At 51.2% G+C, this 24,069-nt stretch overlaps 5 protein-coding genes across 6 annotated transcripts; 2 read left to right on the plus strand and 3 right to left on the minus strand.

Moving 5' to 3' along the window:
* Positions 1-787: 787 nt before the first annotated feature.
* SSR2 (signal sequence receptor subunit 2) lies at positions 788-4,537 on the minus strand. Its single transcript, XM_084302944.1, has 6 exons — positions 4,467-4,537; positions 3,279-3,433; positions 2,632-2,730; positions 2,163-2,271; positions 1,911-1,988; positions 788-1,602 (listed from the first exon to the last, which is right to left on the minus strand). Exons 2-6 carry the CDS (start codon positions 3,431-3,433, stop codon positions 1,492-1,494), a joined length of 552 nt encoding a protein of 183 aa, XP_084159070.1. The 5' UTR covers positions 4,467-4,537; the 3' UTR covers positions 788-1,491.
* Positions 4,538-6,044: 1,507 nt separating this feature from the next.
* CCT3 (chaperonin containing TCP1 subunit 3) lies at positions 6,045-13,220 on the plus strand. The gene is made up of 14 exons (XM_084303348.1): positions 6,045-6,185; positions 6,941-7,002; positions 7,428-7,478; positions 7,574-7,636; positions 8,238-8,334; positions 8,738-8,855; positions 9,023-9,209; positions 9,718-9,867; positions 10,325-10,457; positions 10,905-10,986; positions 11,108-11,288; positions 11,495-11,740; positions 12,317-12,448; positions 12,988-13,220. The coding sequence occupies exons 1-14, from the start codon at positions 6,155-6,157 to the stop codon at positions 13,090-13,092; spliced, it is 1,638 nt and encodes a 545-aa protein (XP_084159474.1). The 5' UTR covers positions 6,045-6,154; the 3' UTR covers positions 13,093-13,220.
* Positions 13,221-13,487: 267 nt separating this feature from the next.
* GLMP (glycosylated lysosomal membrane protein) lies at positions 13,488-16,830 on the plus strand. Its single transcript, XM_084303246.1, has 6 exons — positions 13,488-13,615; positions 13,984-14,241; positions 14,550-14,732; positions 14,866-15,084; positions 15,189-15,466; positions 15,778-16,830. Exons 1-6 carry the CDS (start codon positions 13,562-13,564, stop codon positions 15,944-15,946), a joined length of 1,161 nt encoding a protein of 386 aa, XP_084159372.1. The 5' UTR covers positions 13,488-13,561; the 3' UTR covers positions 15,947-16,830.
* Positions 16,831-17,809: 979 nt separating this feature from the next.
* On the minus strand, positions 17,810-19,935 carry TMEM79 (transmembrane protein 79). The gene is made up of 3 exons (XM_084303444.1): positions 18,939-19,935; positions 18,483-18,696; positions 17,810-18,204 (listed from the first exon to the last, which is right to left on the minus strand). The coding sequence occupies exons 1-3, from the start codon at positions 19,654-19,656 to the stop codon at positions 18,000-18,002; spliced, it is 1,137 nt and encodes a 378-aa protein (XP_084159570.1). The 5' UTR covers positions 19,657-19,935; the 3' UTR covers positions 17,810-17,999.
* LOC311220057 (ER membrane protein complex subunit 4-like) lies at positions 19,722-24,034 on the minus strand. Of its 2 annotated transcripts, XM_084303446.1 has the most exons (6): positions 23,944-24,034; positions 23,462-23,561; positions 22,963-23,116; positions 22,754-22,914; positions 20,465-20,600; positions 19,722-19,767 (listed from the first exon to the last, which is right to left on the minus strand). In XM_084303446.1, the coding sequence occupies exons 1-6, from the start codon at positions 24,006-24,008 to the stop codon at positions 19,763-19,765; spliced, it is 621 nt and encodes a 206-aa protein (XP_084159572.1). In that variant the 5' UTR covers positions 24,009-24,034; the 3' UTR covers positions 19,722-19,762. The 2 variants fall into 2 exon arrangements, with proteins under 2 accessions (XP_084159572.1, XP_084159571.1); XM_084303445.1 differs by lacking the exon at positions 19,722-19,767 and having other exon boundaries at positions 20,442-20,600.
* Positions 24,035-24,069: the final 35 nt, after the last annotated feature.

A 24,069-nucleotide genomic window follows, 5' to 3' on the forward strand; every position in this document is an offset into this window, starting at 1 on the left:
TGTGATAATGACACTGAAATGTAAATGCACAATGGCACTTTAGTTGTCACTGCACCCACATGACACAACCTGTGCTCAAACACAGCATTCATTTCCAACACAGACGACAAACAAAAAAGTGTTCTGAAGGAAAAAGTTTGTCCTGTTAAAAGTTTGAATTGAGACTGAAACTTCACTCAACCCTTTTCTTTAGATTTATATATCCAGTAGAGGCCTACGTGTTGTCTTTATGCAAAAGGTTGTTAGGTAGTGGAATGGGCTGCCTAGGGAAGTGACTGAGTCACCATCCTGGAGGTATTTAAAAGCCATTTAGATGTAGAGCTTAGTGATGTGGTTTAGTGAAGGACATGTTAGTGTTAGGTCAGAGGTTGGACTAGGTTATCTTGGAGGTCTCCTCCAACCTAAATGATTCTGTGAAATGAAACAACTCTCAGCACCCCCAGGTCACCTGGGGCAAGTCATCATTGTGCCACCATCTCCTCCAGAGGAAAAGCACAGCTCCATGCCCAACACAAAGACACAGTGAAATTTGTTTTGTATGTGAAGAGAAATATTACTCCTGAGCTTCGGGCTGCCAGGAAAGCTGGTGCAAACTACCAGCCCTGCAGGGACAGAGGAATGAACCTGGCAAAGTGACTTCTGCCTCCCACCTGTTTCCATTGCTTTTACTCTTTATTTTACAGAGGGAATAGTGTACTGATTTATTCTCCCATCTGCCCACCTGTTGGATGCATCTTAAGGCAGCCAAGCACCTCTAGAACTTCCCAGTAAAAGAAAAGCAGGCCTCTTCCATGATGTTTGATTTATTACAAAAACCTCGCTACCTCAACCCTCACCAGAGCAACAAGAGCAAGAAGGAAAAAAACAAAACAAAAACCAGAAACACATCAACTCCTCACTGAAATACCAGTGGGCTTCCCATGCCCCACCCCAAGAAGCAGCTCTAACAAGCCTCTGTCAAAAGGTCTCTTATTATCACTAGATAGAGCTCCTTTCCACAGCTGTTCTGGCAAGTTGAGCAGCACCTGGAAGAGATGGACACTAAGATCTACAAGGTTTAAGAGGGCTGCAGCAGGCAAAAATCCACATGGTTGAAGGGAGTCAGGAAGGCAGCACAGAGGTCAGAAATGCTGCAGAGCTGCACACCCACAAACAAGTTTCTCTAGGTGTTAACACTGATATCACAGCCACACCAGCACTAAATCTGCAACAAAGCAAGGTGTCTCTACCCCAAATACACAGAAAAGGGGGTTTGGCTGGGGAGTTTTGGGATTTGGTGGTGGGGTTTGTGCCTTTTTTTTTTTATTAGAGGTAGAAAACAACACATCACTGCCACTGAAGTGATTGGTGACTCCCTCTTGCAGACAAGGCTGAAGCCCAGGCATTGCTCTGCAGGAGTGACTGTTGCTGATCCAAGCACACCCACTGTTCTGTGTGGGTTAATGTTTGCTGTCTCCTAAGCTCTGAGGTGACGGTTAGATTTAGCTTTGCTCAGTTCTTTTTGGTCTTGGGGGTGTCGTACTTTCTCTTGCTCGAGTACCACAGCAGCAGCGGGATCCCAATGGAGGGCAGAGTCATCACACCAAAAGCTGCCCAGTCCAGCTGAAGGGAGAAACAGTTATAAGTCTAAACAAGCCACACATAGCTGAGTCTTATAACCATGAGATCCTCTCAGATCTTCTACCCTCAAGGCTCCAAGGCCAAATCCTATAGAGCCAGCTCCTTTAGGTAGCTGGGATGAAGCCTGTTCTCCAGATCTGTGATACACTTCTGGACAACTAATACAGATTAATTGCAATCCATGCTGGAGTTTTCCAGGTGATTGTAGTGCAAACCAAACACACCACAAACTGGCACTGCAGTGGGCTGCATGGTAACTGCAATTCAATTACCAATTGAAAAATACTTACAAAGTGAGGGGAGAACCTCCTGTCGAACTCACGCTGAGCTAAGATTCCTCCTTGCCCAGGAGCGCTTGTGAAACCAACCTGAAAAAGGCAGAGGGGGAACAGTATTTGCCACCTTTCCATCTTGCAGCAGAGCATGTGCAGTGTAAGAGAGCAGGCAAATGTGTCATCCCTAACCACCACCTCAAAGAACACAATCAGGCATATCTGTTGTTCAGTTTGTGTGAGGATCCTATGAAGGGTCAAGCCACTCACCACAACCTGTCCACCCTCCTGTGCCAGATACGTGATGGTAGCAGAGGTGAAATTGAAATATCCAGCTTTGAGAGGCCGCAGAACCACAGTGTGGGACACATTGCTTGCTCTGAGAGATGGAAGTTACGGAAAAGTTTCATTTCATCAAAGGAAAGAACGTAAGGAAATAGGTAAAAGAAGAGTCCTCTGTAGTTACAGACAGCAGACTCATCTGACACTGATCCAGCCAACTCCTTTTCCCCAGCCAGATGAATTGCATGGTGATTTTACTGTTTGCAAGTAACTTCTTTTAAAAGGTAACAAAACCACAAAACCCAGCACCCTCAAGAACAGAGGTTTGCGTTCAGCACCTCGCCCAGGGTCTGGTATGGTGTAATTTCAGTTACACTGAAGACAGACAAGAGAACTACAGGATTCTTCGGGGTAAAACTGAGTGTTGGAGAAAAGATTTCAAAACATGAAAAGATACGGAGCAATCCTGTCCCACTTGACATTGAGCATCCCAGAGACAATGCCAAAATCCTCCGGAGGGAAAGAATCATCCGACAGCTCCACATCTAAAGCAGCACTAAAATGCAACAACAGAAAACAAAAAGGGGGATGAGAAGCAAGTCAGACTTGGTATTCTATTCACTGGAGACTGCACCAAAAAGGAATGACAGTCCAATATTGACAATTCTACTGTTGGCAGAACTGATTTTTTGAAACAAAAAGGCAAAAATAGAAGATGGAGAGGATGGTCAAGGTGTATTACAGAGAGACTACAGAAAGAGGAAGGCAAAACTGAGAAGCTGCAAAAAGACAGGGATGCAGAAATGAAAAAGCTCACGAAGACAAGGAAAGGATTCTGTATTTATGGGTAATAGAGTATCACAAGCTGACATGAGAGTAACTGTGCCATGTTGGACAGAGAGCTAAAGCAGCCATAAGGTGAGAGCAGCGACAAGAGAACAGGAAGGAAAAAGCAAATTCCAGGGTCCAACCTTCTAGAAGTGTGATGAGGGCTCGCAGTTGGGGGAGCAAAGATAACAGCACATTATGGAGCCTAGAAACAGTCATGAATCCTGAAGGCAAGATTTGTTCCTGATCAGTATTAGAAACCCAGAAAAGGCCTACCTAGAACCAACATTGTAGATGTTGTACTGCAGAGTCAAGTCTCTCCCCTCCACTGCATATCTGTTTAATAGAGATTTGGAGGCCAGGAGCCTGGCACCTTCTTCACAGTGGGCCACGTAGAACAGGGCAAACACAGCAAGAATTGTGAGCTTCATCTAGAAATAAAAGAAAATGGAACGTCATTGATAATTTCACTGCAAAAAGAACACAAATGGCACAACCTAGCAAGGCAACACATTCACAAGTAGTAAGACATGAGCAGCTGTATACTTCACAGCAATATCGTGAAAGGATGTCACAGAGCAGGGAGAAATGACCCTAGCTCCACAGAGCGTTGCAATTGCCTCTGAAATATCTGTACACTTTCCTACAAGAATGTGAGTAACGACACAGCAGTGGCCTAGACGGGCATGCATGGCAGCAAAGGTGGCAGTTTTCTCCCTTCTCAAAGCCCCAGCAGGTATTGTTCCTGCTCATTAACTGGGAAAGATCTCAGATCACCAAACCTCTTTCAGTAACTTTCAGAGCAGAACTTCTGTCAATTAATGGTTTCACCAATTTTGTCAATTAACAGTTAATTGCCATTTCGAAGCACTGCCTTACAAAAAACAGAGGTGGTTCTTCGTCCCCCCCCCCCATCAATTTCTCTGTTGTTCTCACAATGTACTAGCTTCTCAGTTCCAGACTCAGATTTTTTTCTTCTACTTGCAGTGACCGCAGCAGCACCAACACCCTCCAGCAGCCTTTCAGTCCCCACAACTCCCCGCTCCAAGCTGCGCGCCCTTATTTCCCTCAGCCCAGTATCTCCCAGCTCGGATGAGGAGACCGCAGCCACTCCGCACCCACCCAGTAACGGAACTCGGGAGCTTTAGTCTCCGTACCGAGACTGCTGCGGCGCCAGACCCCTCACTCTGCAAGGCGGTGTCCCCTCCACACAACCCAGCCGCATTTCCACCCACGCCAGCATCTCCCTACAAGCCCGACACGGCCCAGAGACCCGAGGGGAGCTCCCAGCCGCTGCTCCCCCTAGGCCAGAGCGCCGCTGACCGCTGCCTGCGGGACACCCAGACCCCCCCCTCCTTTTTTCTCCCCAAAATACCCCAGCAGCAGCACCAGAGGGGGGCCCAAGGCTCTCCCAGCCCCCCGCTCCCCTCCCTCCGACACCGCCGAGTCCCCGCCGCCCCTCACCCTCTCCGCCTTGCCGCAGCCCGCGGAAGGCCGACTCAGCAGCAGGAAGGGAGCGGAAGCGCCCGCGGGCCGTGACGTGTGGCCTCGCAGCGCCCCCGAGGCATGCTGGGAAATTTAGTCCTTCCCCCTCCCCCCTCCATCTCGCTCCCCCCCCCCCAGGCTTGCCCTTTGGAGAAAGAGGGTTTACTTGCACTCCCAAAAGCGTTTAAAAACCAGCAGCTTTTAGTTAAAAAAATAGCACTTATAAAGACTACTGGGATATTCGGGAATAGTATAGCCAGCAGGACTGGGGATGTGATCGTCTCCCTGTGCTCTGCTCTGGTGAGGCCACGCCTTGAGTACCATGTTTTGTGCCCCTCACTCCCAGAAGGACATCGAGGCCCTGGAGCATGTCCAGAGCAGGGCTGCGGAGCTGGTGAAGGGCCTGGAGCACAAGTCCTGTGAGGAGTGGCTGAGGGAACTGGGGGGGTTTAGGCTGGAGAAGCGGAGGCTCGGGGCAGAACTCATTGCTCTCTGCAACTGCCTGAAGGGAAGGTGTGGGGAGCTGGGGGTCAGCCTCTTCTTGCAGATGACTATCAACAGGACAAGAGGGAATGGCCTCAAGTTGTGCCAGGGGAGGTTCAGGTTGGAAATGAGGAGACATTTCTCCTCAGATAGAGTGGTCAGTGTAATAAATATTGTATAATAAGTTTGTTAATCAAACCGGTGGGAAAGCTTGTGGGGGCTGTGACAACCCTGCATAGCTGGAGAGTTTCCAGCTGCCCATCTTGATCAGAACATGGAGAGTGCTTGCTCAGCCAGATCGCAACCCGCAATGCAGAGGAAGACTATGGCCTTCATCCTCACGACCACCAGGAGGTCTGAGACGACCCCCTAGCAACAGTACACGCAACCGCAGGACATACCAGGATATGCCACGTACACCCTGAACAACCAGGCTATAAAAGGGGGACGCTGGCGGGGATGAGGTGCGCGCCGTTGGTGGAGCAGAGACTCCTCAGCCGCCCAGCGCTGTTTTGCCTGCTTGAATGCTTGCTTAATAAATTTGGATCTGATAAAGATTATTCTGAGAGTGGTTTGGTTCCTACCACTTATTACAGTCAGGCATTGGGACGGGTTGCCCAGGGAGGTGGTAGAGTCACTGTCCCTGGGGGTGTTCGAGGAAAGGTTGGACGTGGTGCTTGGGGACATGGTTCAGTGGGTGACATCGGTGGTAGGGGGATGGTTGGACCAGACGAGGTTGGATTGCTTTTTTAATTCAATGATTTTCTGATTCTGACACCAGCCCCACAAAGACTACCACTCCCAGCATGCCCCGTGGCAGCCCGCCCATCCCATAGCCCCCTACGCCTGGCGCATGCGCCCTGACCGTCGGACCCATTTTCCAGCCATGCTCTCGAGCCCGGCAGCCTGCGCATGCGCACTGCCGCCTGGCCCCTCCCAACGCGCTGCCAGCCCGGTTGCTCCTCAACCGAACTTTCTGAGAACCCCGCGGGGTGGGGACGGGAGGCGCAAGCCCCGCCTCCTGCTCGCTCCCGCCTTCTGATTGGACGTCGGGCCCGCCGCGCAGGCAGCGATTGGGCGCGGCGGGGCGGCCCTCGGGGTAGGCTGTGGTGGCGGGGCGAGTGAGCTCCGCTCTAGAAGCTTCCCCTCGGCTCCGCGCTCCGGGTCCCGCCGCCGCCGCCGCCATGATGGGCCCGCGCCCCGTCCTCGTTCTCAGTGAGTCCCCCCTCAGTCCCCCCCTCGCCGCCATTTTGTGTCCCCTCAGGGCCCGGCGCCCCCCTTGTGGCCCCCGCCGCGGGGCTGAGGCGCCGCAGCTCCCCGCAGTCCCCGGGGTTATCCGGGGCCCCGTAGCTCCAGACTCCCTTCCCGTCATCTCGGTGCTGCTTTTAGGCTTTTCTCCTTTCTTATAAATCTGTGGGGGGGTTCTTATGTGTAGTTCTGACGTAAACCTCTCCTCGGCCAGGCTAAATACGTAACGCAAATCCCCCAATGTGCTTGCGAGCCTCTGTTACAGCCTGCTCAAACATACCAAAGGCTGAGATTTACTGATGTACAAAACTGAATTATAAGCCCTGGTTCTTCTTGTCATACAGACTTTGCAGACCACAAGCTACCATGCAGCAGCCTCTAGGATTTAGGGGGTCTTCCAGGTTTTTGTGAATCTCTGCTGCTTGGTTTTGTGGGGGAAGAGGTTATATCTCAGGGGTACAAGTTTTTCAGATGAATCTGTTGCTAATCAGGTATCCTGTTATAATCAGGAATACTATTTTTCATTGGTACTCTTTTATGAGTATGCTTTCTTAGACCAGCTGTAATATTTATTGTAAATTCTTAATTTAGAACTGTGTGCGTGACTGAGAGGGTGTTTTAGTCCATTGTCACCATCACCATTTCAGTCTTGGGTTTTCTGGTAAGACTACACGATGGTTATATTTGTGCTATTTTTATTTTTTTTTCCCTGTGTGCTTTAGGTCAAAATATGAAACGTGAGTCTGGAAGAAAAGTCCAGACTGGGAACATCACTGCTGCTAAGGTACCATATTCTGACGTCAATCAACTTTTTTATTATGTTTTAACACGTGTGTGTGTGTATAAAAAAGCAGAGTAGAAGGACCATATAAAATGAATTTTCAGTGTTAAAACCAGTATGTTTGATATAACTGTATGTGGAGGGGTTTAACCCATCAAAACCTCTTTCTCTGCCAAGTCTGAGAGCGTTTAAATGTTGGCATCTGTTTTTAGTACTTACTCAGTGTGATGCCGCTGCTCTAATAATCCCTGGGTTCTCATTTCCACATGAGTCCTGTCTTCTGCTACATCTAAGCAATTGCGGAATCATCAGGTTGTTTAGATTCATTGTAGTGGCTGCTTGTTTCGTGTACATTATGCGTTTATTTGAGGCTGTTTTAGATGTTTTGATGCCTTCATGTTTTGCCTAATTCCTTTTGTTCCTCCTAGACTATTGCTGACATTATCCGAACATGTTTGGGACCAAGAGCTATGATGAAGGTAAGAATGTTTGCTGAGATCCCTGTGCTGCTGCTGGCTATAAACACTGCACTTATTAAAGGTCAGTGCAAATACTGCTTCTCTTTTGGTTGCAGATGCTTTTGGACCCCATGGGTGGGATTGTGATGACCAATGATGGCAATGCTATCCTTAGAGAGGTGAGTTTCTCCTAAAGGATTGTCTTGCTTAACTTGTGAGTCAGTATGTTCTGGGATATGGTTAAATAGCTTGGTTAAATAGCTGCCAATGGCATTATGTTATTTGGCCTTCTATCTTGAGAACCAAAAAATATTAAACATTACCAAGAAAAAGGTGCTTATTGGAGAGGAATTAAATGCTTCTAGGTAGTGCTCTTCCTCAGAAAAGTGCATTTGATCTCAGGATAGTAATTTTTCATGGAGGTTTTATAAGACTGATAAGAATTCGCTTGTAATTTTAGTTATAATCGCTTGCATCAAAGCCTATTGAGTAGATGCTTAATTTTACTATGCCAAATGATTAGACCAAGAAATTGTCGTTGCTTTTCTAGTGTGAGTGTTGTGGAAATAGCATCACAAAAAATATAATGCCTGAAAAACTGTGGGGATGCAATACAACGAAATACAAATGCTTATTTTCCCCCTCAAAAAGGAAGAAATACTGGTGTTATAGTCAGGCAGAATACCTTTGATTACTTAAAATGTGAGGTATTTGTTCCATTGAAAGAAGCTTCAGGTTTAGTATTCCGGAACCAAAACCGTACCGTTTGCATCTGTACAGATTCAAGTCCAGCATCCAGCTGCAAAATCAATGATAGAGATTAGCCGTACTCAAGATGAAGAAGTTGGAGATGGGACCACATCTGTAATTATCCTTGGTGAGGAGCACAAATAAGACATGAACCTTTTATAGAAAGTTAATGCTAAAGCTTGTCTTGTTTGCTCATCAGATCCCAGTAAGTATGCATTGCTGAGACAGATCCGTGTTATTTCCCAACCCTAAAATTGGGTGGGTTGGTTGGTTGGTTCTTGTTGGGTTGTTTTTAGACCATGAAGAGTAGTAGGTTCATTAGACCCTTAAGTGATTAGCTTCATGGTTCAAAAAATTGTGTTCTTTCCCCCAGTTTAGCACAATCAAGTATAACAGAAGGTATGGATGATATTAGAGCTCACTGCATGGAGAGTAGATACTTTTGGCTGGTATATTTTCCTTAAGTTTTGGCTGCCAATTGTTCTGCTAACTCATCTGGGGAATTTGTATGTGTTTATTTTTCCCCTTAGCTGGAGAGATGCTTTCTGTTGCTGAACACTTCCTGGAACAGCAGATGCACCCAACTGTGATCATTGGGGCTTATCGTAAGGCTTTGGATGACATGATCAGTATTCTAAAGAAAATTGGGTAAGTGTGGGCTGGTGGGAGTCAGAGAGAAGGGATGTGGGGCTTCTGCTTAAAGACGATTCTTGAGGGAATCATGTTGGTAAAACGACAATTAGAGGTGAACTGTAGTTTGTAGTTGTAGTTTGGAATAATACTTAGTTTACTATTGACTTTTTACTTTCTCTCAGCACTCCAGTGGATGTGAACAACAGAGAGATGATGCTTAAAATAATAAAGAGTGCTATAAACACCAAAGCAATAAACCGCTGGTCTGACTTGGCCTGTACCATTGCTCTTGATGCTGTTAAGACTGTGGAGTTTGAGGAAAATGGCAGAAAAGAAATTGATATAAAAAAATATGCAAAAGTAGAGAAGGTATGTCCTGAATGTTTTTTTTTTTTTTTTTTTTAATATATTTTTTTAAAATCTGTGTGCTTCTTTCTCATTTTGAATTAAATGTTTCTAGAATGCAGCAGGAAGAATTTTGTGCTATTGATCTGAAGTCTGCAAACATAACCCTTGGAGATATTTTACTTTGTGCTATTGGCCTTGCTGGAGTACAGTGAAAACAGGGGCAGTTATTTGAACAGTTCCAGAATACTGCTTAAAAAGACGACTTCAACTATTTCAATTTCCATCTTCCATCCACATGTTGCCATGTGATAGGTTGTAAGCAGTTTCTCAAGTTCTTCAATGGCTTTTCACTTGACCTAAGTCAGTGTGCTCTTACCATTAACTCAGGTTATCATCAGAGTTAAATCATACTTGCTCAAGAGAACTTTCTTTTTTCAGTAGATGGGATGGATAGTTTCAGGAGCATGGATATACAGATTTTTGTAGACTAGACTAACTCATCTCGTTCCCCCTTTCTTATGTCTGTCAGATTCCAGGTGGCTTTAGTGAAGACTCTTGTGTTCTGCGTGGAATCATGGTGAATAAAGATGTAACTCATCCCAGGATGCGTCGCCTTATTAAGAATCCACGCATTGTCCTTCTGGATTGTTCACTAGAGTACAAGAAGGGAGAGAGCCAGGTAAAGCAAGTTCTGTTAGGGATGTCTGCAACTTCTGATTTAAGACTAGCGAGGTGAACAAACCCAGATAGCTCGTTACCTGCATGAGGGACAGAAGGCCCCATGTTTCTTGCCTTTCAGAGACCTTTTGCATGTATGGCCTAATTCTGCTGATTCTGGGATCAGTCAGTACCCTGGAGAAAAAGAGAAAATAACCGAGGCTACAATGTTTAACTCACTGTGAAGTAGCTGCAGTAATTTGTGTAATGTGAATGTCAAGAGTCAAATATCTCTGTCTTAATTAATGCTAGTGTTAAACTGACATGGTGTCAGTTCATCTGATCCATGTTTTTAATTGTGCAGTTCCCTCTAACTCTTTCCTGTGGGAGCTGAGGTAGCTTAAGTCAGAGGGTCTGTGTTTAACTCACTGATGGGTTGGGATGAATACAGTAAGATATTCACACTTCTTTCTATACAGACTGATATTGAAATAACACGGGAGGAAGACTTTGCCCGCATCCTGCAGATGGAGGAAGAGTACATTCAGCAGATTTGTGAGGATCTTATGAGAGTGAAGCCAGATCTGGTCATCACAGAAAAAGGAATTTCTGGTAATAATGCTCATGATCCTTCCTTTTGTTGAGTTCATCTTAATGTTCATACTGCGTTAAACACACTGTTCAATAATAAGAAAAAAATAATTTTGAATATGGCCTTATAGTAGTTTTTTTGTCAGTGCTCTAGAAAATAGGTATGAAATGCGGGTATTAGATTTCATTCTTTTGAACGTGGATGCTTATAATAATGTTTTGCTTTTCCAGCATTTGGAAACTATATCAAAACATAAGTGAGGATGAGATTAACAAACCAGGGAGAGCTGCACTGTAATTTTTTTCTTGCAGCTTGGTTTAGGATGCAACATTTAGGTTACTTCCTTTCCCTTCTTGCTACTTTAAAGATACACAGTTTGTAAACAAAAATAAAATAAAAATAAACAAACAAGCAAACAAAAAAACCCCTGCTGATTGATAAATAAAGTTGCACAAACCTGATTTCAGACTTGGCCCAACACTACCTGATGAGAGCCAACATCACAGCAATCCGCAGAGTGAGGAAGACTGACAACAACAGGATTGCCAGGTAAATGTTCTCTTCCTTGCCACAGTTCATTCTTCCTGTGGCACTGAGTTTTCATTCTTATCTCACTCTTTCTCCTGTTCTTATTTGTGAGCATCTGACTTAACTGTTGGTTGTGTGATAGGGCCTGCGGAGCTCGCATTGTGAGTCGCACTGATGAGCTGCGAGAGGAAGATGTGGGAACTGGAGCCAGGCTCTTTGAAGTCAAAAAAATAGGGGATGAGTATTTTGCCTTCATCACGGATTGCAAAGACCCCAAGGCTTGCACTATCATTCTGCGTGGAGCCAGCAAGGAAATCCTTGCAGTAAGTTACTACGTGTTTTTCCCTGCTGTTCTGCCACCTTCCTAGTGTCAGTAAGTTGTTACTTCCTTGTGAGTTCCTTTGGGAATTCTTTCTCACTCCAGAACCCAATCTTGTGTGCTCTACAAGGCAAAACGGTGGAGGGACAAGCCCAGCAGATCTGTGCTCATTTTCTACAACCAAAAAATGTTTTTATGTGCCTACTACAGGAGGTAGAGCGTAACCTTCAGGATGCCATGCAGGTGTGTCGCAACGTCCTCATTGACCCACAGCTGGTGCCAGGAGGGGGAGCGACTGAAATGGCGGTTTCCCATGCATTGACAGAGAAGTCCAAAGGCATGACAGGTGTGGAGCAGTGGCCCTACCGGGCAGTAGCCCAAGCTCTGGAAGTCATTCCCCGAACACTCATCCAGAACTGCGGCGCTAGTACCATCCGTGTGCTGACCTCACTTAGGGTAAGGCATGCACTAGGGAGTTATCCCCAGAGGTTCATTGTCCTGCCCCTCAGATCCTTTCTTTTCAGTATCTCTTGAGGTGGCAAGAGAGAGCTCAGACTGTTGAGGTTGTAGTCCTTCAGTAGTTGCAGTAGGCTTTTACAGTGAAGGAATCCTTGGTTGGAGTAACCCATCCCCTCAAGGTGATTGGAATACTAGTTTTTTCTTGCATTAGCTGGGCTGCAAACGTTTTTACTGAAGCCTTGTACCAGAACGTGAAGTCACAAAAATTGAATTAAATGGTTGGTTTGAAGTACCAGAGTGTAAAATCAAAATAAAAAAACCCTGAGGTTGAACAAAATCAAAATCTTCCTTTGTGGTCAGATTGAATGGCATGAGAGAGAAGGAATCAGCAAGTATAATTTCTGATACAATTGTTTTAAGCAGTGCTTGGTAATACGCTTTTGTGTAAATTCCAAAATTGGAAAAAAATAATAAAAAAAAAAGACTACTTATTGTTTTCTTGAGGCTATGAATTTGCGTTTCTTGCAGGTGTATTGCTACTTGATTGGCAGTGACCTGTTGTTCTGCTTACAGGCAAAACACACCCAAGAGGGCAGCCAGACATGGGGAGTGAATGGTGAGACCGGAGCTTTAGTTGATATGAAGGACCTGGGGATCTGGGAGCCTTTAGCGGTCAAATTGCAGACCTACAAAACAGCAGTAGAGGTAAGGAGAGGAGTTAAAACTTTTTTTTTAAAAAAAAAAAAAAAAAAAAAAAGTGAGCCTCTGTAGCTTGTCCTTTTGGACTGGGGCATGTTGCTGTGTAGGCATTCAGATGCTTGGAGAAGCACTGCAACCTGAGCATGGCGTTTGCCAGCTCACTAATGCAAGAGGCGTATGATGGGGATGCGGAAGGGGTGCAACACGTGGGGGAGCTTGTATCGGTTTTGGAGGGGTTGCCTGAGCCTGGGATGTGCCCTTTTCCATCCTACCTGTTTCTCTAACTTAACTGTCTCACAAGAACGAGTGGTTCTGTGTGAGCCAGGGCTGAGAAATTTGGTGGCAGCGGTGTGCTGGAATCCAGTCAGCAGCCCTGGGAGCTTTTGTGCTTTGGTATCTGACCTTGAAAGGCTCCTCTTCTTCAAACCCACTGCGAGCGCTTGGAAGGAAGGCAGGTGCTTTGGTGTTGTGAAAGCTACATGGATTGTGTTTTATTCTTTGTGACGGGCTCTTGGTTAGATGTGGATGTGGTATTTTTCCCGCAGACTGCAGTTCTTCTGCTCCGCATTGATGACATTGTTTCGGGGCACAAAAAGAAAGGCGATGAGCAAAGCAAGCAGCCCGCAGCGACGGAGGCTTCCCAGGAGTAGAGGCTGCATTGCCACGATGAAGCAGCAGGCAGCGCAGTCCCGACACCAGAAGCAGCTCCCTGCAGCACTTCGGTTTCTCCCCAGTCCTGAGCTGGAGCTGGGGCAAAGTCCAAGAATTTGTCAGAAGTTTTGGGGGGGGGGGAGGGAAGAAAACCTGGAGTATGGTGAAAAGGGCCAACACGTCCCGTGAAGGGTGGAGACACCACTGCTTTAATTTAAGTCTCCCCTGTACTTCCTCATTGCTGTTTGCCTCGACAATAAAGGACTTTAAAGGAATTTCGCTGCGGGGCGCTCCGTGCGTGGGGGGCAGGAACTGGGGGGGGTGGGCGGGGGCCGCGCCCCGCTTCCTGCAGGCGGCGGCGCCTTTAAGGGGTGGGGGGTGGCGCGCTCCGAGCTGTCACGTGACGGGGCGGGACCCTCCCCTCCGGGCCGGGTCCTAGCTCCGGGTTCCGCTCCCCCGGAGGGAGCCATGCGGCAGCTGCTGCTGCTGGCCGGGCTGCTGGCGGCGGCCGGCGGCCGGGAGGTGACGGCGGCACCGGGACCGGGGAGGGGGGGGGGTGGGGAGCGGTTCACCGGGCTGAGCCGGGGCCGTGCCCGTGCCCCGGGCTCGGCTCGGGGCCGGGGAGAGGCTGACTCGGCGGTCCTGAGCTTCCCCCCCGGGCCTCGGCTGCGGACGGGGAAGCGGCTCCGAAATGGGGAAGCTGCCCCGCAGCGGGCGAGTGCGCGGCGCTGACCGTGCTCGTTGGGCAACGCCAGGGCCCCGTCACCCGCGGGGCTGGTGGGGAAGTCGGGACCGGCCCCGCGGTGCCTTCCTCCGGCCGAGCAGAGGCTGCCAGGTCGGCCTCCGCTGGAGAACCGAGCCTCCCGCTGAGGCCTCTTCTTCCTCCGCAGGTGTGGATGCAGTACAACCCCGGCTGGAACGGCTCTTCCGTCAACCTGCTGCATGTCCGGGCGGTGGGGCCCAATGACACCCTGCACTACATCTGGAGCAGCATCGGGGCCCCCGCCGTGCTGCTGGTGGTCACCGAGGGCACGAGCAGTGCCCTGCACGTCAACTGGACCCAGCTGCTCTCGCCCACTCCTGACGGAGCGATTCGGATTGAGCCCGCTGGCAGTGTTGTGTACTCCACAGCTGTCGTCTTCACCAAGGTACCGCCCGGGGATGTAGCACTGCTCTGGGAGAGCAGCCCTGCAGTGCAAGAGGTGTAGGGTTGTGCCTAGGGCAGAGCAGGTCAGTCTGCAGTTTTCCCAACTGCAGCTAAATGTTGCCTCGTGTGTCCTCCCCTGATTGTCTCAGGTTTGCAATGCCACCTCGAGATGCTTTGCCAAGGCGCTTCCTTTGTGGGTTCCCTCCTCTCTTTGCTGGCAGTGGTAGCTCCGTGGACCACAGCACAAAGTGGCAGTGTCCACGGCACCTGCTGGCAGCTTCCAGCCCCTCTCCCCTTCCTCCTCCCCAGGTGTTTGAGTACAGCAAGGCCAACGTGCAGGAGGAGGTCTTCTACCCCACCTACGACTTGTCGGACTTCTCCTGGGACAGCGTCAATCGGACCCTGAACCACACTGCCCTGACAGCCGAGTTTGTGGGTGGCCCAGCCACTGACCCCAGTGGCAGCTTCTCCAACGGCAGCCTGGCATTTCGGGTGAGCACGCAGAGGGATGTACTGGGATGAACCCAGTGAATACCCTGTCCAAAAAATCTTCTAGAGAAAGAATGCTGCTCCTTTGTGTCCCAGCCCAGGATCATGCTGTCCCTCCAACCTATTTCTCCCGCAGGTGACAGCTTACGAGACCAGTGGCCGTGACGAGACCTTGCCCAGCCTTTTGCACACAGCAAACAGCTCTAAAGTGGAGTTTGTCCTTGCTGGGGCAGCCCCACGGGGCAACAGCTCATGGTTCGCCCTAGAGGTGGCCACGGTGGAAGAGGCAGGAGTGGTGCAGAGGCTGCGCTTGGCACGTTCCATCGACGATGAGTACACTCCCACCATCTTTGAGGTGAGTGCATGGAGAGCGTTGGGGTCGGGTAAATCCCCTGCTGCCGTGCTCGTCGCTATAGTTTGCCCTGGCATAAATACGCTCTTCTGTTCTCTCCTCGCCAGACGTTCTCCCTGGTAGCAGAGTCCCGAAACGACAGCTCCACGCTCAGTTTCCTGCAGTGGAAGGCGACAGCCTATGGCTCACAGGCCCCCAAGCGCGAGGACAGCATCCAGTGCCACTCCGGCAGCCTGAAAGCAGCCAACTGGACCCTGCCCAGGTCCAGCATTGTCCTTGCCTACTTTGGGGAGGGCGTAGGCAGCACCTACACAATCAGTGCTGTCAACATCTCCTTTGGGGGTGAGGACGGAAATATTTACGAGGAAAAGCGCTACCTGAGCTGGTGAGTACAGTCTCCAGGGCACCAAAGTGATGCTCTCCCTCCTACTAGTAGCTTGGATTTGGGCAATTTTCTAGGCTAGAGGGTAGCAACTATGTCCCTTTGACAGCCTGTTTTCCTAATATCCTGTGGCAAGGAGTGCATTTTGACCCATTTTGACCTCGCCATCCACCAGCATGGGAAACCACCTTCTACTGTTTGTGCGGGATCCTGACAAGAAAGCCTTTCGGGAAAGAAAGCCCCAGATAACTCCCCTCCATGGGACAGAGTTGATCCCCATCTCTGTGGCTGATGTGCCTCATTTCTTCCTGCAGGTCTGCACTGCTGGGCTTTGGGCAGCCCCCCAAGGACACCTTCTCTCCCCTGGTCATCTCCATCATGGCCGTGGCACTGGGCACCCCCATGGTGCTGCTAGTGGTGGGCAGCTGTGTGGTTCTCTTTGCCCAGGGGAAACGCTACACTGAGTATGAGCCCATCAACTGAGTGGGGTGGGCTCTGGAGAGTCTTCCAGGCTCCTTCTTGTCCCCGGGGAAGCAACCACTACTGCTACAGGGCCTCCAATGCCTGCAATCTTCTCTGTTTTCCACTCTCACCCTGCAGTTCAGGCTCAGAGGGGACACGGACAACATTTGCAGTAGTTGCCCATGTCACATGTCCCTCTGGCGGGCTGTCTCCTACTGCCCAGATCCTGCATCTGATGACACTTCTTCCTCTGTCTTTTCCTGACCCACCCAGCCAAGGACAGTGAGTGGGGGGAGTTGGTCAGGGTTTTTCTGAGCCAGGGAAAGATCATCCCAAGGGATGAGACCACTGCTGTCCTCTGCACCCAAGCAGCAGCAGGGATGGGCTGTGCCCTGTCCTGTGCCAATTCCAGAGCTCTCAAGGCTCTGCTTAAGCAGCTCCAGTCTAGGAGCAAGGCTGGAGGACAGGGCTGGGGACTGGTGCTGCTCCTGACAGCACGCAAGGTGCCTTTCTGTTTTCCGCTGTGCTGGGGGCATCTTGGTGTAGCCCCCCCCAGCAGCCCCGCTGGGGATCACACACTGCTCGATCCCCACTTCAAATGGGAGCCTCGTGCTGTGCTGGCCTCGGTGAGGGCTGCTGGCACAAGAAGAAAGCTCGCTGCTGCTTTGTAGCAGATGCTTGAGCTCAGGTCCAAGGCTGATCTGGCCTAGCCATCACTTAAACCCCATCTGGGCTCTGCAGGATCAGCTTGGATCAGCTCTCCATGTGCTTGAAGCTGTGGGACCTGCATGATCCAGGGCTGCTTGGTGGTTGTGGAGGCACCACATCACTTAGAAGTGTGCTGGGCTTTTGTGTTCACAGTCACTGACTTGTCTTTGACCAAATAAAAGGGATTTCTAAGAGTAGTTTCCTGGGGAAACACTGCACTATGGGAAAGTGGGATGAGTTCTGGGGCCCTGTGGGGATTAAAGGAAGGGTGCTGCAGCTCACAGCAGGAGCCAAGGTATGAAAGCCCCTCTGAGAAGAGGGAGGTTCATAATCTCTAGTGGTTCATGGTTGTTCCAGGGGTGGTTTTGGCTATGAGCCATGGGGTCAGCATGAGCCCAGGCCCTAAGCCATATTCCTGTTCCAAAGCACATTTGAAAGAGTCAGGCTATTCCCATTTTCCAGCTTGGTAGAGCTGCACTGGGTGAATTGCTCCCATGATATAGCAGCTGGGGATGAGAGGCTGAAGTCAAATGCTTGGCAAGATTTAGAGCTGAAGGGGCTTTCCTCTTATTTGGGGGATTTTTATAGCTGTTTTTTTGGGTTATGTCTGAGACTCAGAGAGCCATGACAACCAGGCTTATACAGGGCTGGATGTGCAGGGGTCCCCTTATGCCTGCCAAGGGCTACAGGGTAGGTCTCAGCACTCAAACCCCAGTGGGGTGCAGGCTGTAATCCCATCAGGGGGGTGGATTTGGCTGTCCCAGCCCAGGCAGCAGCACATCTGCGGCTGTCTAACCTGTCCCAGCCTCTCCCTGCGTCTGTCCCAGGGGCAGAGCTGTCTCCGACCCGGCAGACTGGTTTGTGAGCTGGGTGCTGAACCCCTGCCAGGAGGAAGAGGTGGAGGAGGAAGGAGCTGGGTGGGACTGGCCATGTCACCGTGCAGGGATGGGGCAGTCACAGTGCTGGGAAATAGACAGCAGGGGGAGACCCCCCCTCCTCCCCCCCCCCCCCCCGGTGGAATTTCACCTTCCCCAAAACAGCCACGCACACACCCGCTCAGTTGAAGGGCTTTATTGGGCAAAGCCAGCTCCAGGAGGAAGTCCAGCAAAGCCTGCCCCAACCATCCTCAAGGAGCACGTCGTTCTGCTCCCTGGCTCTTGCCCGGGGTGTCATTTGTCCACCTGCAGTAAACTCCCCATGAAGAAGGCTTTACAACTCAACCATCTCAACCCCAGGGGCCTTACTAGGTCCAGGCAGGGAGCAGGGGCCCTGTCTGTCCCTCCACCTCCACCTTCAGGGCAGAGCAGCAAGGAGGGCTCAGCCCCTCTGCACCTCGGACCTGGTACCTGGTCCCCTTGGGGCTCCCTCACCCCCAGTACCGGAGTTTGGCCCCGCTCTCCTTGGAGCGCTCCTCGGGCTTCGGTGCTGCCACGGCAAGGAGGTTTTCAGGCTCCAGGACAAACATGCTGTACAGGTTCCAGAGCAGCATGGCCAGGAGGGGCAGGAAGGTCATGCTGAAGCCAAAGGCACGGAAGGAGCGCCCAATGGCGTATGACAGCCAGTAGATCAGCCTGGAGAGGGCAGGTAGGTGGGGGAACAGTGAGGGAGATGTCCTGGGGCTGGCACCTGGCTTAGGGTACCGGGCTCAGCTAGAGTTTGCCAGGTATGGCTGCTGTGGGAAGCAGGATGAAGGAGGGAGCAGGGATGAAGCAACCCTTGCCCTGCACAAGCTTTCCTTGCTGTCATCAGCCAGCTGAGGCATTGCTGAAGCGGGGGTTTGCACAAGCCAAGCACCTCGTTTCCACGCTGGGAAGTGCCGCAGCCCAGGGAGGGGAAAAGGGACACTTACCGGGAGATGGCAAAGAGCCCTGTGAGCAGGGGGATGAGCTTGAGGACCTCCTGCTGGAGGTAAGTGGCCAGCACAGCCATGTTGAAGAAGTAGAGGATGAAGAGGTGGACGGACTGGGAGACGTAAGTGCGGTGAATCTCCACCTCCTGCTGCAGCTCTCCGAAGGGCTCCAGTGCAGGGGAGCAGAGGCGGGAGATGCCGCTGACAATCATCCCTGGGGGGGCAGAGAGATGGGCTGAGCAGACACCTGGTGAAGCCGTGTTGGGCCCAAGGGCTGCAGGGAGGACCAGGGAGATGCAGCAGGGTGGGAAAGAGGGTAAGAGAAGTGGTTGGCTCTCCATTGCCCTTGCCAGGAGCAGCCAAAGAGACCAGCCCCGACTCTACCCACCACCCCCTGTAGCCCTGCCCCCCTGGGGCTAACAGCCCAGGGCTGGGCACTTTGGCCCTGTGGCTCACCCAGGACAATGGGGAAGGTGGCAAAGGCAGCACAGCGGAGCGTGTAGACCAGGCGGGCGCTGATGGTGGGCAGGAGCGGAGCGTCAAAGGGCAGGAAGACATAGGCGCCGTAGATGAGGCAGGGGCACAGGAACAGGGCCCCCACCACCGAGGCCACAGCCTTGAGGCCATCAGCACTGCAGTCCTTGATGCATGGGCACGATGACTTCTCAGCTGATGGCTTAGCCACTAGCCCCTCGAAGCCCGCTGGGTCCCTGCAGCGCAAGGGGCTGACGGGAAGGAAGACCTGCTTCTGGCGGAGGCCATCGGGTCTGTCCCCATGGGGAACACAGCCTCCCTTGTCTTCCTCCTGGGGCCATGGGGTAGGTTTCTGCTTCCGCTCAATGCACTGCGGGTTGATGGGCACGAAGACGTGGGCTGCCATCACAGGCAGCCCATGGGCTTCGTCATCTTCAGATTCGGCTGAGGGGCACACAGGAGCAGCCTCCTCGGGATCCTCATGGCCCCCCTCAGGACTTGAGCGCCTCTTAGTCTCCATAGGCTCCTTCTGGCCCCGGGCACCATGCTGGCACTGGTCCCACAGCAGGGTGGCGTCGGGATCCCCTGAGTGTTCATTTGGGGCTGGAGGCACCTTGTCAAGGTGGGTGGCCGGGGCCACCTTCCCCAGCTCCAGCAAAGCCACCTCCTCTGGGGGCAGTATGGGCTCGGCAGCAGCCATGAGGGGGGCTGGCTTGGTGCTACTGGAGATGCAGCTGGGTGCTGGTGAGAAGCTCTCCTTTTTTTTGGGGTGTCAGGAAGAGACTAGGCTCCCATCCCTTCTGGTTTTACCCTGCACAAGAACAGAGACAGACAAAAAGACAACAGAACTGAGAGGTTTGCGGTCATTCACACAGCCCCAGTAACAACATGAGGCACAAATCCCATCTGCAAAGCAGGGACAGCCTGGGAACTGCCATCCACCCCCCAAAACACTCTAGGTTTCCTGGCTGGGGATGAGCCATGGGGCCTGGGGAAATGGGATCCTGCCTGGCCAATACAACCACCTCCACCCACAGCTCCATCCCATGCCAACATCAGCCAAGTACAGACATCTGGGGAGAGCCACAGCTAATGCCAGGATGGGCCAGATTTGCTGCCTCCCATGGCTGAGACTGGCCTGGATTTTGGGGGGAAAGTGCAGGAGGCAGATAGTTGCCACTTGCTGTGGGGTACCAGGAGATTCAGGCAGAAATCCCCCATTGTTCCCTCTGGGCAGGGGATCCTGGTCTCTTACCTGCTCCAGGCACTGCTGGCTGTGGACACAGGAGCCTCCTGCCACGAAAACCCCCTCTCCCTCTTTGACACATTCTCCTATGCATGCCTGGAAAGAGCCCAGTCCTGGCCACAAGCATGGCAAAACGGAGGCATAGAGCAGTGAGGGGCTCGATCTGAGGATGGCTAAAGCAGCTCCTGGCCCACCTCCATCTCCCCTCTCTCAACCCCACTCACCCTTCAGCCCTGTGGGACACCAGGCTCCCCTCACTTACTTGAAGAAGGGGAAGGGCAGGGGGCCATGGAGTGTGGAGCTGCGCAGCAGCAGCTGCAGGGCAGTGAGCTTGCGAAATGCTTCTGATTTTTTTTTTCCGTCTGGACTTCAAACCTGTTTAACCAGCCAAGGTGGGGCTAGGCAGAAAGGAGGAGGTGCAGAAACGTCACCCAACATAGTGCCGAGTGCAAGCACACGGGTGGGTGCATCCTCCCCATAGCACGGCAGCCCCCACTTAGGGCTGTGTGTAACAACTTTATGCAACAACTTTGCATATAACAACAACAGCAAACACCCAGAAACTTCCATGCCTTAACGGCTGGAGAACAAGCAACCCGAGACTGCATGGAGTCTCCTGAATCACCCTTATTTGTTCCCTCTAAACTCTTTTACATTCCTGATAGCCTCATCGTTAAGAGTCTGATGTTATCATTAACCAATGGGCTTTCCGACCCCCATGGCCACACTCCCACATCTCCCCCTTCTCAAAGTGCCTGTTCTGGGAACAGGCACTTTGATCGCCTCATGAAGATGGGTTCAGCCAAACTCAGCAAACTGCTCAGAGAATCATAGGTCCTTAGAAACAAAGACTGTCCTGGTAACCTTACAGCTTATTCTCCTTATTAACAGACAGTTTATGATCCTGAAATATGGGACCAAATTGAGGTCAAGGTATGGGACTCTGCTACTAAAAACGACAAGGTAGCGGCGTGATTGCTCAGCACCTGGCGAGCAATCTCTGAGGCCTTGAAGAGCCCTGTGGGACCACAGTCAGAAACGTGTGGTTTGCCAGATAGTGAGGGAGCTGCGGGCTCCTTTACTGATCCTTCTGCTCACACATTCGCCCCCCCCGTCACTGCTGCTGTCGAGGGCTTTTGCTGTTGCACCCCCTGGTGGCCTGCGCGTGCCTTTTGACCCTGGCCCTGTTGGCCTTGGGGTGCAGATGGATGTGCTTTTCTTTGATCCGGGAAGAACGGGATACGTAAGGCCCGAAGGCTGAGTTGCTTGACAACTTAAAGCGAGACATATTGCTCAAAAGGAATGGAAAATTGAGATTTGTTTATATTCAAGAAAAGGAATGGAAAATGGAGACTGTTAAGTCATGGAACTTAAAGGATTGTTTGTTAACTTTTCTGATTCTAAAGGCATACTAGAGTTTAGTATGTAAAAGCGATGTTCTGTATATTTAGAACGTTTGATGTTCGTGTGTGCGTGTTGGTGGAGCATAGACTCCCCGCACACCCACCGGTGTTTACTTGCCTTTTATACCTTTTATAAATATTTGTTTTATAAATATTACAAAATTCAGATTGAGTTGAGACTTCATTTATAACTGGGGGCACTTTTTGAATGGAGAATGTGTCGCCATACATATTTTTGGGGGTCCTATTTTAAATTCGTCTCAGTGTTCCGGTTAGGGATACATTTAGGGTTGTTCAGAAAGAGCGAAGACAGTCCGGTTGCATGTGGTGTTGCGTAAAGGCTCCCCAGGGGAGTTCAGGTGTCCCCAAAGGCTTCCATTGGGGGCAATTTTTGATGGGAGAAAGGGGCTCCATGCGTTTTTTCTAGGGTACCACTTGGGGAGGAACCAGTCAAAGGAAATAGCGCTTTCTGAAACTGTCAAGTTCTTGTTTGGCAACTCAGTGACTGGTTTGATCTACTTCACAGATGTAGAGGTAAGTGGACTGCTCTTTTGAAATAATAAAATTAAAAACAAGAAGTTTATCAAACGCGGCAGTGCATGTTTGCAGTCTCTTTATTGCTTTTGCCAGTGGTAGATAACATTTATAAGGAATTGGTCGAAGGAAAGAGCGCCTTCTGGAACTGTGAAGCTCTGTGTTGGCAACTTGGTGACTGGCTTGGCCTGCTGTCCATCTCCAGAGGGAAGCAGACTGCTGTTTTGAAATTAAAAAATGATAATAAAGAAAATATGGTGCCGCTCTATGGCGCCTGGAGGACTGCCACTCTGCATGGCAGTTAAAAAGAACGTGGTTTGGAGATGGAGAGCAGCAGAGGTAAGACAGCTGGGAAGAGAGATAAAAGTATTGCAGTAGGTAGGCTGTGGTTATGAAGTGCCTCAGGATGTGCTTTTCATCTTGTTTCTGCCCTTTCCTCGTGCAGCCTTGGAGAGGTAGCCCCATTTTTTGCCCTTCTGGCCCCATTTTTCGCTGTTTCACACCCATTTTTCAGGGTTTCAGCCCCATTTTTTGCCCTTCCAGCCCCGTTTTTCACTGTTTCGCCCCCATTTTTTGCCCTTCTGGCCCCGTTTTTTGGTGTTTTTCCCACGTACCTGCGGGGGCGCGACGAAGGCAAGCCAGTCGGAGGTGTGCGTGGGCAGCAGCCCCATGGCCTGGCACTTGTAGAGGGCAAGCGCCAGCCCCAGCCCGTTGCCCACCAGGAACACCAAACCCTGCAGCAGCCGCGCGCTTGAGCTCTCCAGCAGCTTCAGGGCTGTGCGGGGGGAAAACCAGTCAGAGCGCTGGGAGGGGCCGGGCTTACTGGTGGAGAGGGAGAGCAGCGCCTGCAGCGGGCGCCAGCCCATCATGCCCACCATCATGGCTGGGAAGATGCTGATGGTGTTGCCGGTCATGTACATGATGAAGAGGTTCATGGGGATCTGCTTCAGCGGGCCCAGCGCCACGTACCAGCAGCGCTGCGGGGGAAAAACAGGGGGAAAAAGGGGGGAAAAAGGGGGGAAATGGTGAAAAATGAGGGGTGTGGGGGGTAATGGGGAGGTAAAAGGGGGAAAAAGGAGAGGAAAAGGGGGGATAAAGGGGGGTAAAGGGGGGATAAAGGGAAGAAAATGGGGGAAAAAGGGAAAAAAGGGAGGCAAATGGGGGAAAAGGGGATAAAAGGGGAGGAAATGGGGAAGAAAAGGGGAAGAACGAGGAGGAAAATGGGAAAAAAAGGGAGGCAAATGGGGGAAAAGGGGATAAAAGGGGAGGAAAATGGGGGGGGAAAGGGGGGAAAAGAGGAAAAGCGGGGGGCAGGGCCCTACCTTCTCCACCAGGTTGCGGTCACTCTTGTGCACGCTGCCCTCCCCCAGCTGCCGCTCCGAGAACCCCACAGGGCCGCAGCTCTTGGGGTCTCCGCGGAGGCTGGTGGGGGACGGGACCTCCAGGTGACCCCCTCAGGACCCCCCCAATTCCCCCCAGGCCCCCCAAACCCCACAAAATACCTCAGGACCCCCCCAAATCCCCACAAGACCACCCCAAATCCCCCCAGCCCCCCTCACGACCCTCCAGGACCTCCCCAAGCCCGCCAAATCGCCCCTAAAACCCCTCAGAACCCCCCAAAAACACCTCACGACCCCCTCAGCCCCCCCCAATCCCCTCAAAACCCCCCAGGACGCCCCACAACCCCCTCAGGACGCCTCAATCCCCCCAGACCAACACAAGACCCTCCAAGACCTGCTCAAAACCCCCAATTCCCCCGAAATTCCATCATAATCCCCTCCAAAAAGTACGCCCAGGTCCTCACCGCCCCCCCGGGGGCGTCTCCAGCGCCCACTTGAAACGCCTAGGCCTAACTGCGGCGGCCGCCATTTTCTGCAAGCCAGAAATAGGGGCGGGCCTTAAATACGCCAGCGACGCGGCACGTGACGCG

Source organism: Netta rufina, assembly GCF_964035555.1.
Source record: "Netta rufina genome assembly, chromosome: 29".
Classification (NCBI taxonomy): Eukaryota; Metazoa; Chordata; class Aves; order Anseriformes; family Anatidae; genus Netta; species Netta rufina.

What these genes read in the sequence shown, in the direction of transcription:
- CCT3 (XM_084303348.1), top strand. Translation starts at nt 6,155, where the DNA reads ATGATGGGCCCGCGCCCCGTCCTCGTTCTCA. An exon ending in CACATCTGTAATTATCCTTG is followed by an intron (nt 8,335 to 8,737) that starts GTGAGGAGCACA and finishes TTTTCCCCTTAG; the next exon opens with CTGGAGAGATGCTTTCTGTT. An exon ending in AATATGCAAAAGTAGAGAAG is followed by an intron (nt 9,210 to 9,717) that starts GTATGTCCTGAA and finishes TATGTCTGTCAG; the next exon opens with ATTCCAGGTGGCTTTAGTGA.
- LOC311220057 (XM_084303445.1), bottom strand. Translation starts at nt 24,008, where the DNA reads ATGGCGGCCGCCGCAGTTAGGCCTAGGCGTTTCAAGTGGGCGCTGGAG. An exon ending in GAGACGCCCCCGGGGGGGCG is followed by an intron (nt 23,562 to 23,943) that starts GTGAGGACCTGG and finishes GTCCCCCACCAG; the next exon opens with CCTCCGCGGAGACCCCAAGA. An exon ending in ACCGCAACCTGGTGGAGAAG is followed by an intron (nt 23,117 to 23,461) that starts GTAGGGCCCTGC and finishes TTTCCCCCGCAG; the next exon opens with CGCTGCTGGTACGTGGCGCT.
- GLMP (XM_084303246.1), top strand. Translation starts at nt 13,562, where the DNA reads ATGCGGCAGCTGCTGCTGCTGGCCGGGCTGCTGGCGGCGGCCGGCGGC. An exon ending in CGGCGGCCGGCGGCCGGGAG is followed by an intron (nt 13,616 to 13,983) that starts GTGACGGCGGCA and finishes CTTCCTCCGCAG; the next exon opens with GTGTGGATGCAGTACAACCC. An exon ending in CAGCTGTCGTCTTCACCAAG is followed by an intron (nt 14,242 to 14,549) that starts GTACCGCCCGGG and finishes CCTCCTCCCCAG; the next exon opens with GTGTTTGAGTACAGCAAGGC.
- SSR2 (XM_084302944.1), bottom strand. Translation starts at nt 3,433, where the DNA reads ATGAAGCTCACAATTCTTGCTGTGTTTGCCCTGTTCTACGTGGCCCAC. An exon ending in AAGTGGGACAGGATTGCTCC is followed by an intron (nt 2,272 to 2,631) that starts GTATCTTTTCAT and finishes TCCATCTCTCAG; the next exon opens with AGCAAGCAATGTGTCCCACA. An exon ending in GGAGGTTCTCCCCTCACTTT is followed by an intron (nt 1,603 to 1,910) that starts GTAAGTATTTTT and finishes TTCTCCCTTCAG; the next exon opens with CTGGACTGGGCAGCTTTTGG.
- TMEM79 (XM_084303444.1), bottom strand. Translation starts at nt 19,656, where the DNA reads ATGGCTGCTGCCGAGCCCATACTGCCCCCAGAGGAGGTGGCTTTGCTG. An exon ending in CACCTTCCCCATTGTCCTGG is followed by an intron (nt 18,697 to 18,938) that starts GTGAGCCACAGG and finishes CTGCCCCCCCAG; the next exon opens with GGATGATTGTCAGCGGCATC. An exon ending in GGGCTCTTTGCCATCTCCCG is followed by an intron (nt 18,205 to 18,482) that starts GTAAGTGTCCCT and finishes TGCCCTCTCCAG; the next exon opens with GCTGATCTACTGGCTGTCAT.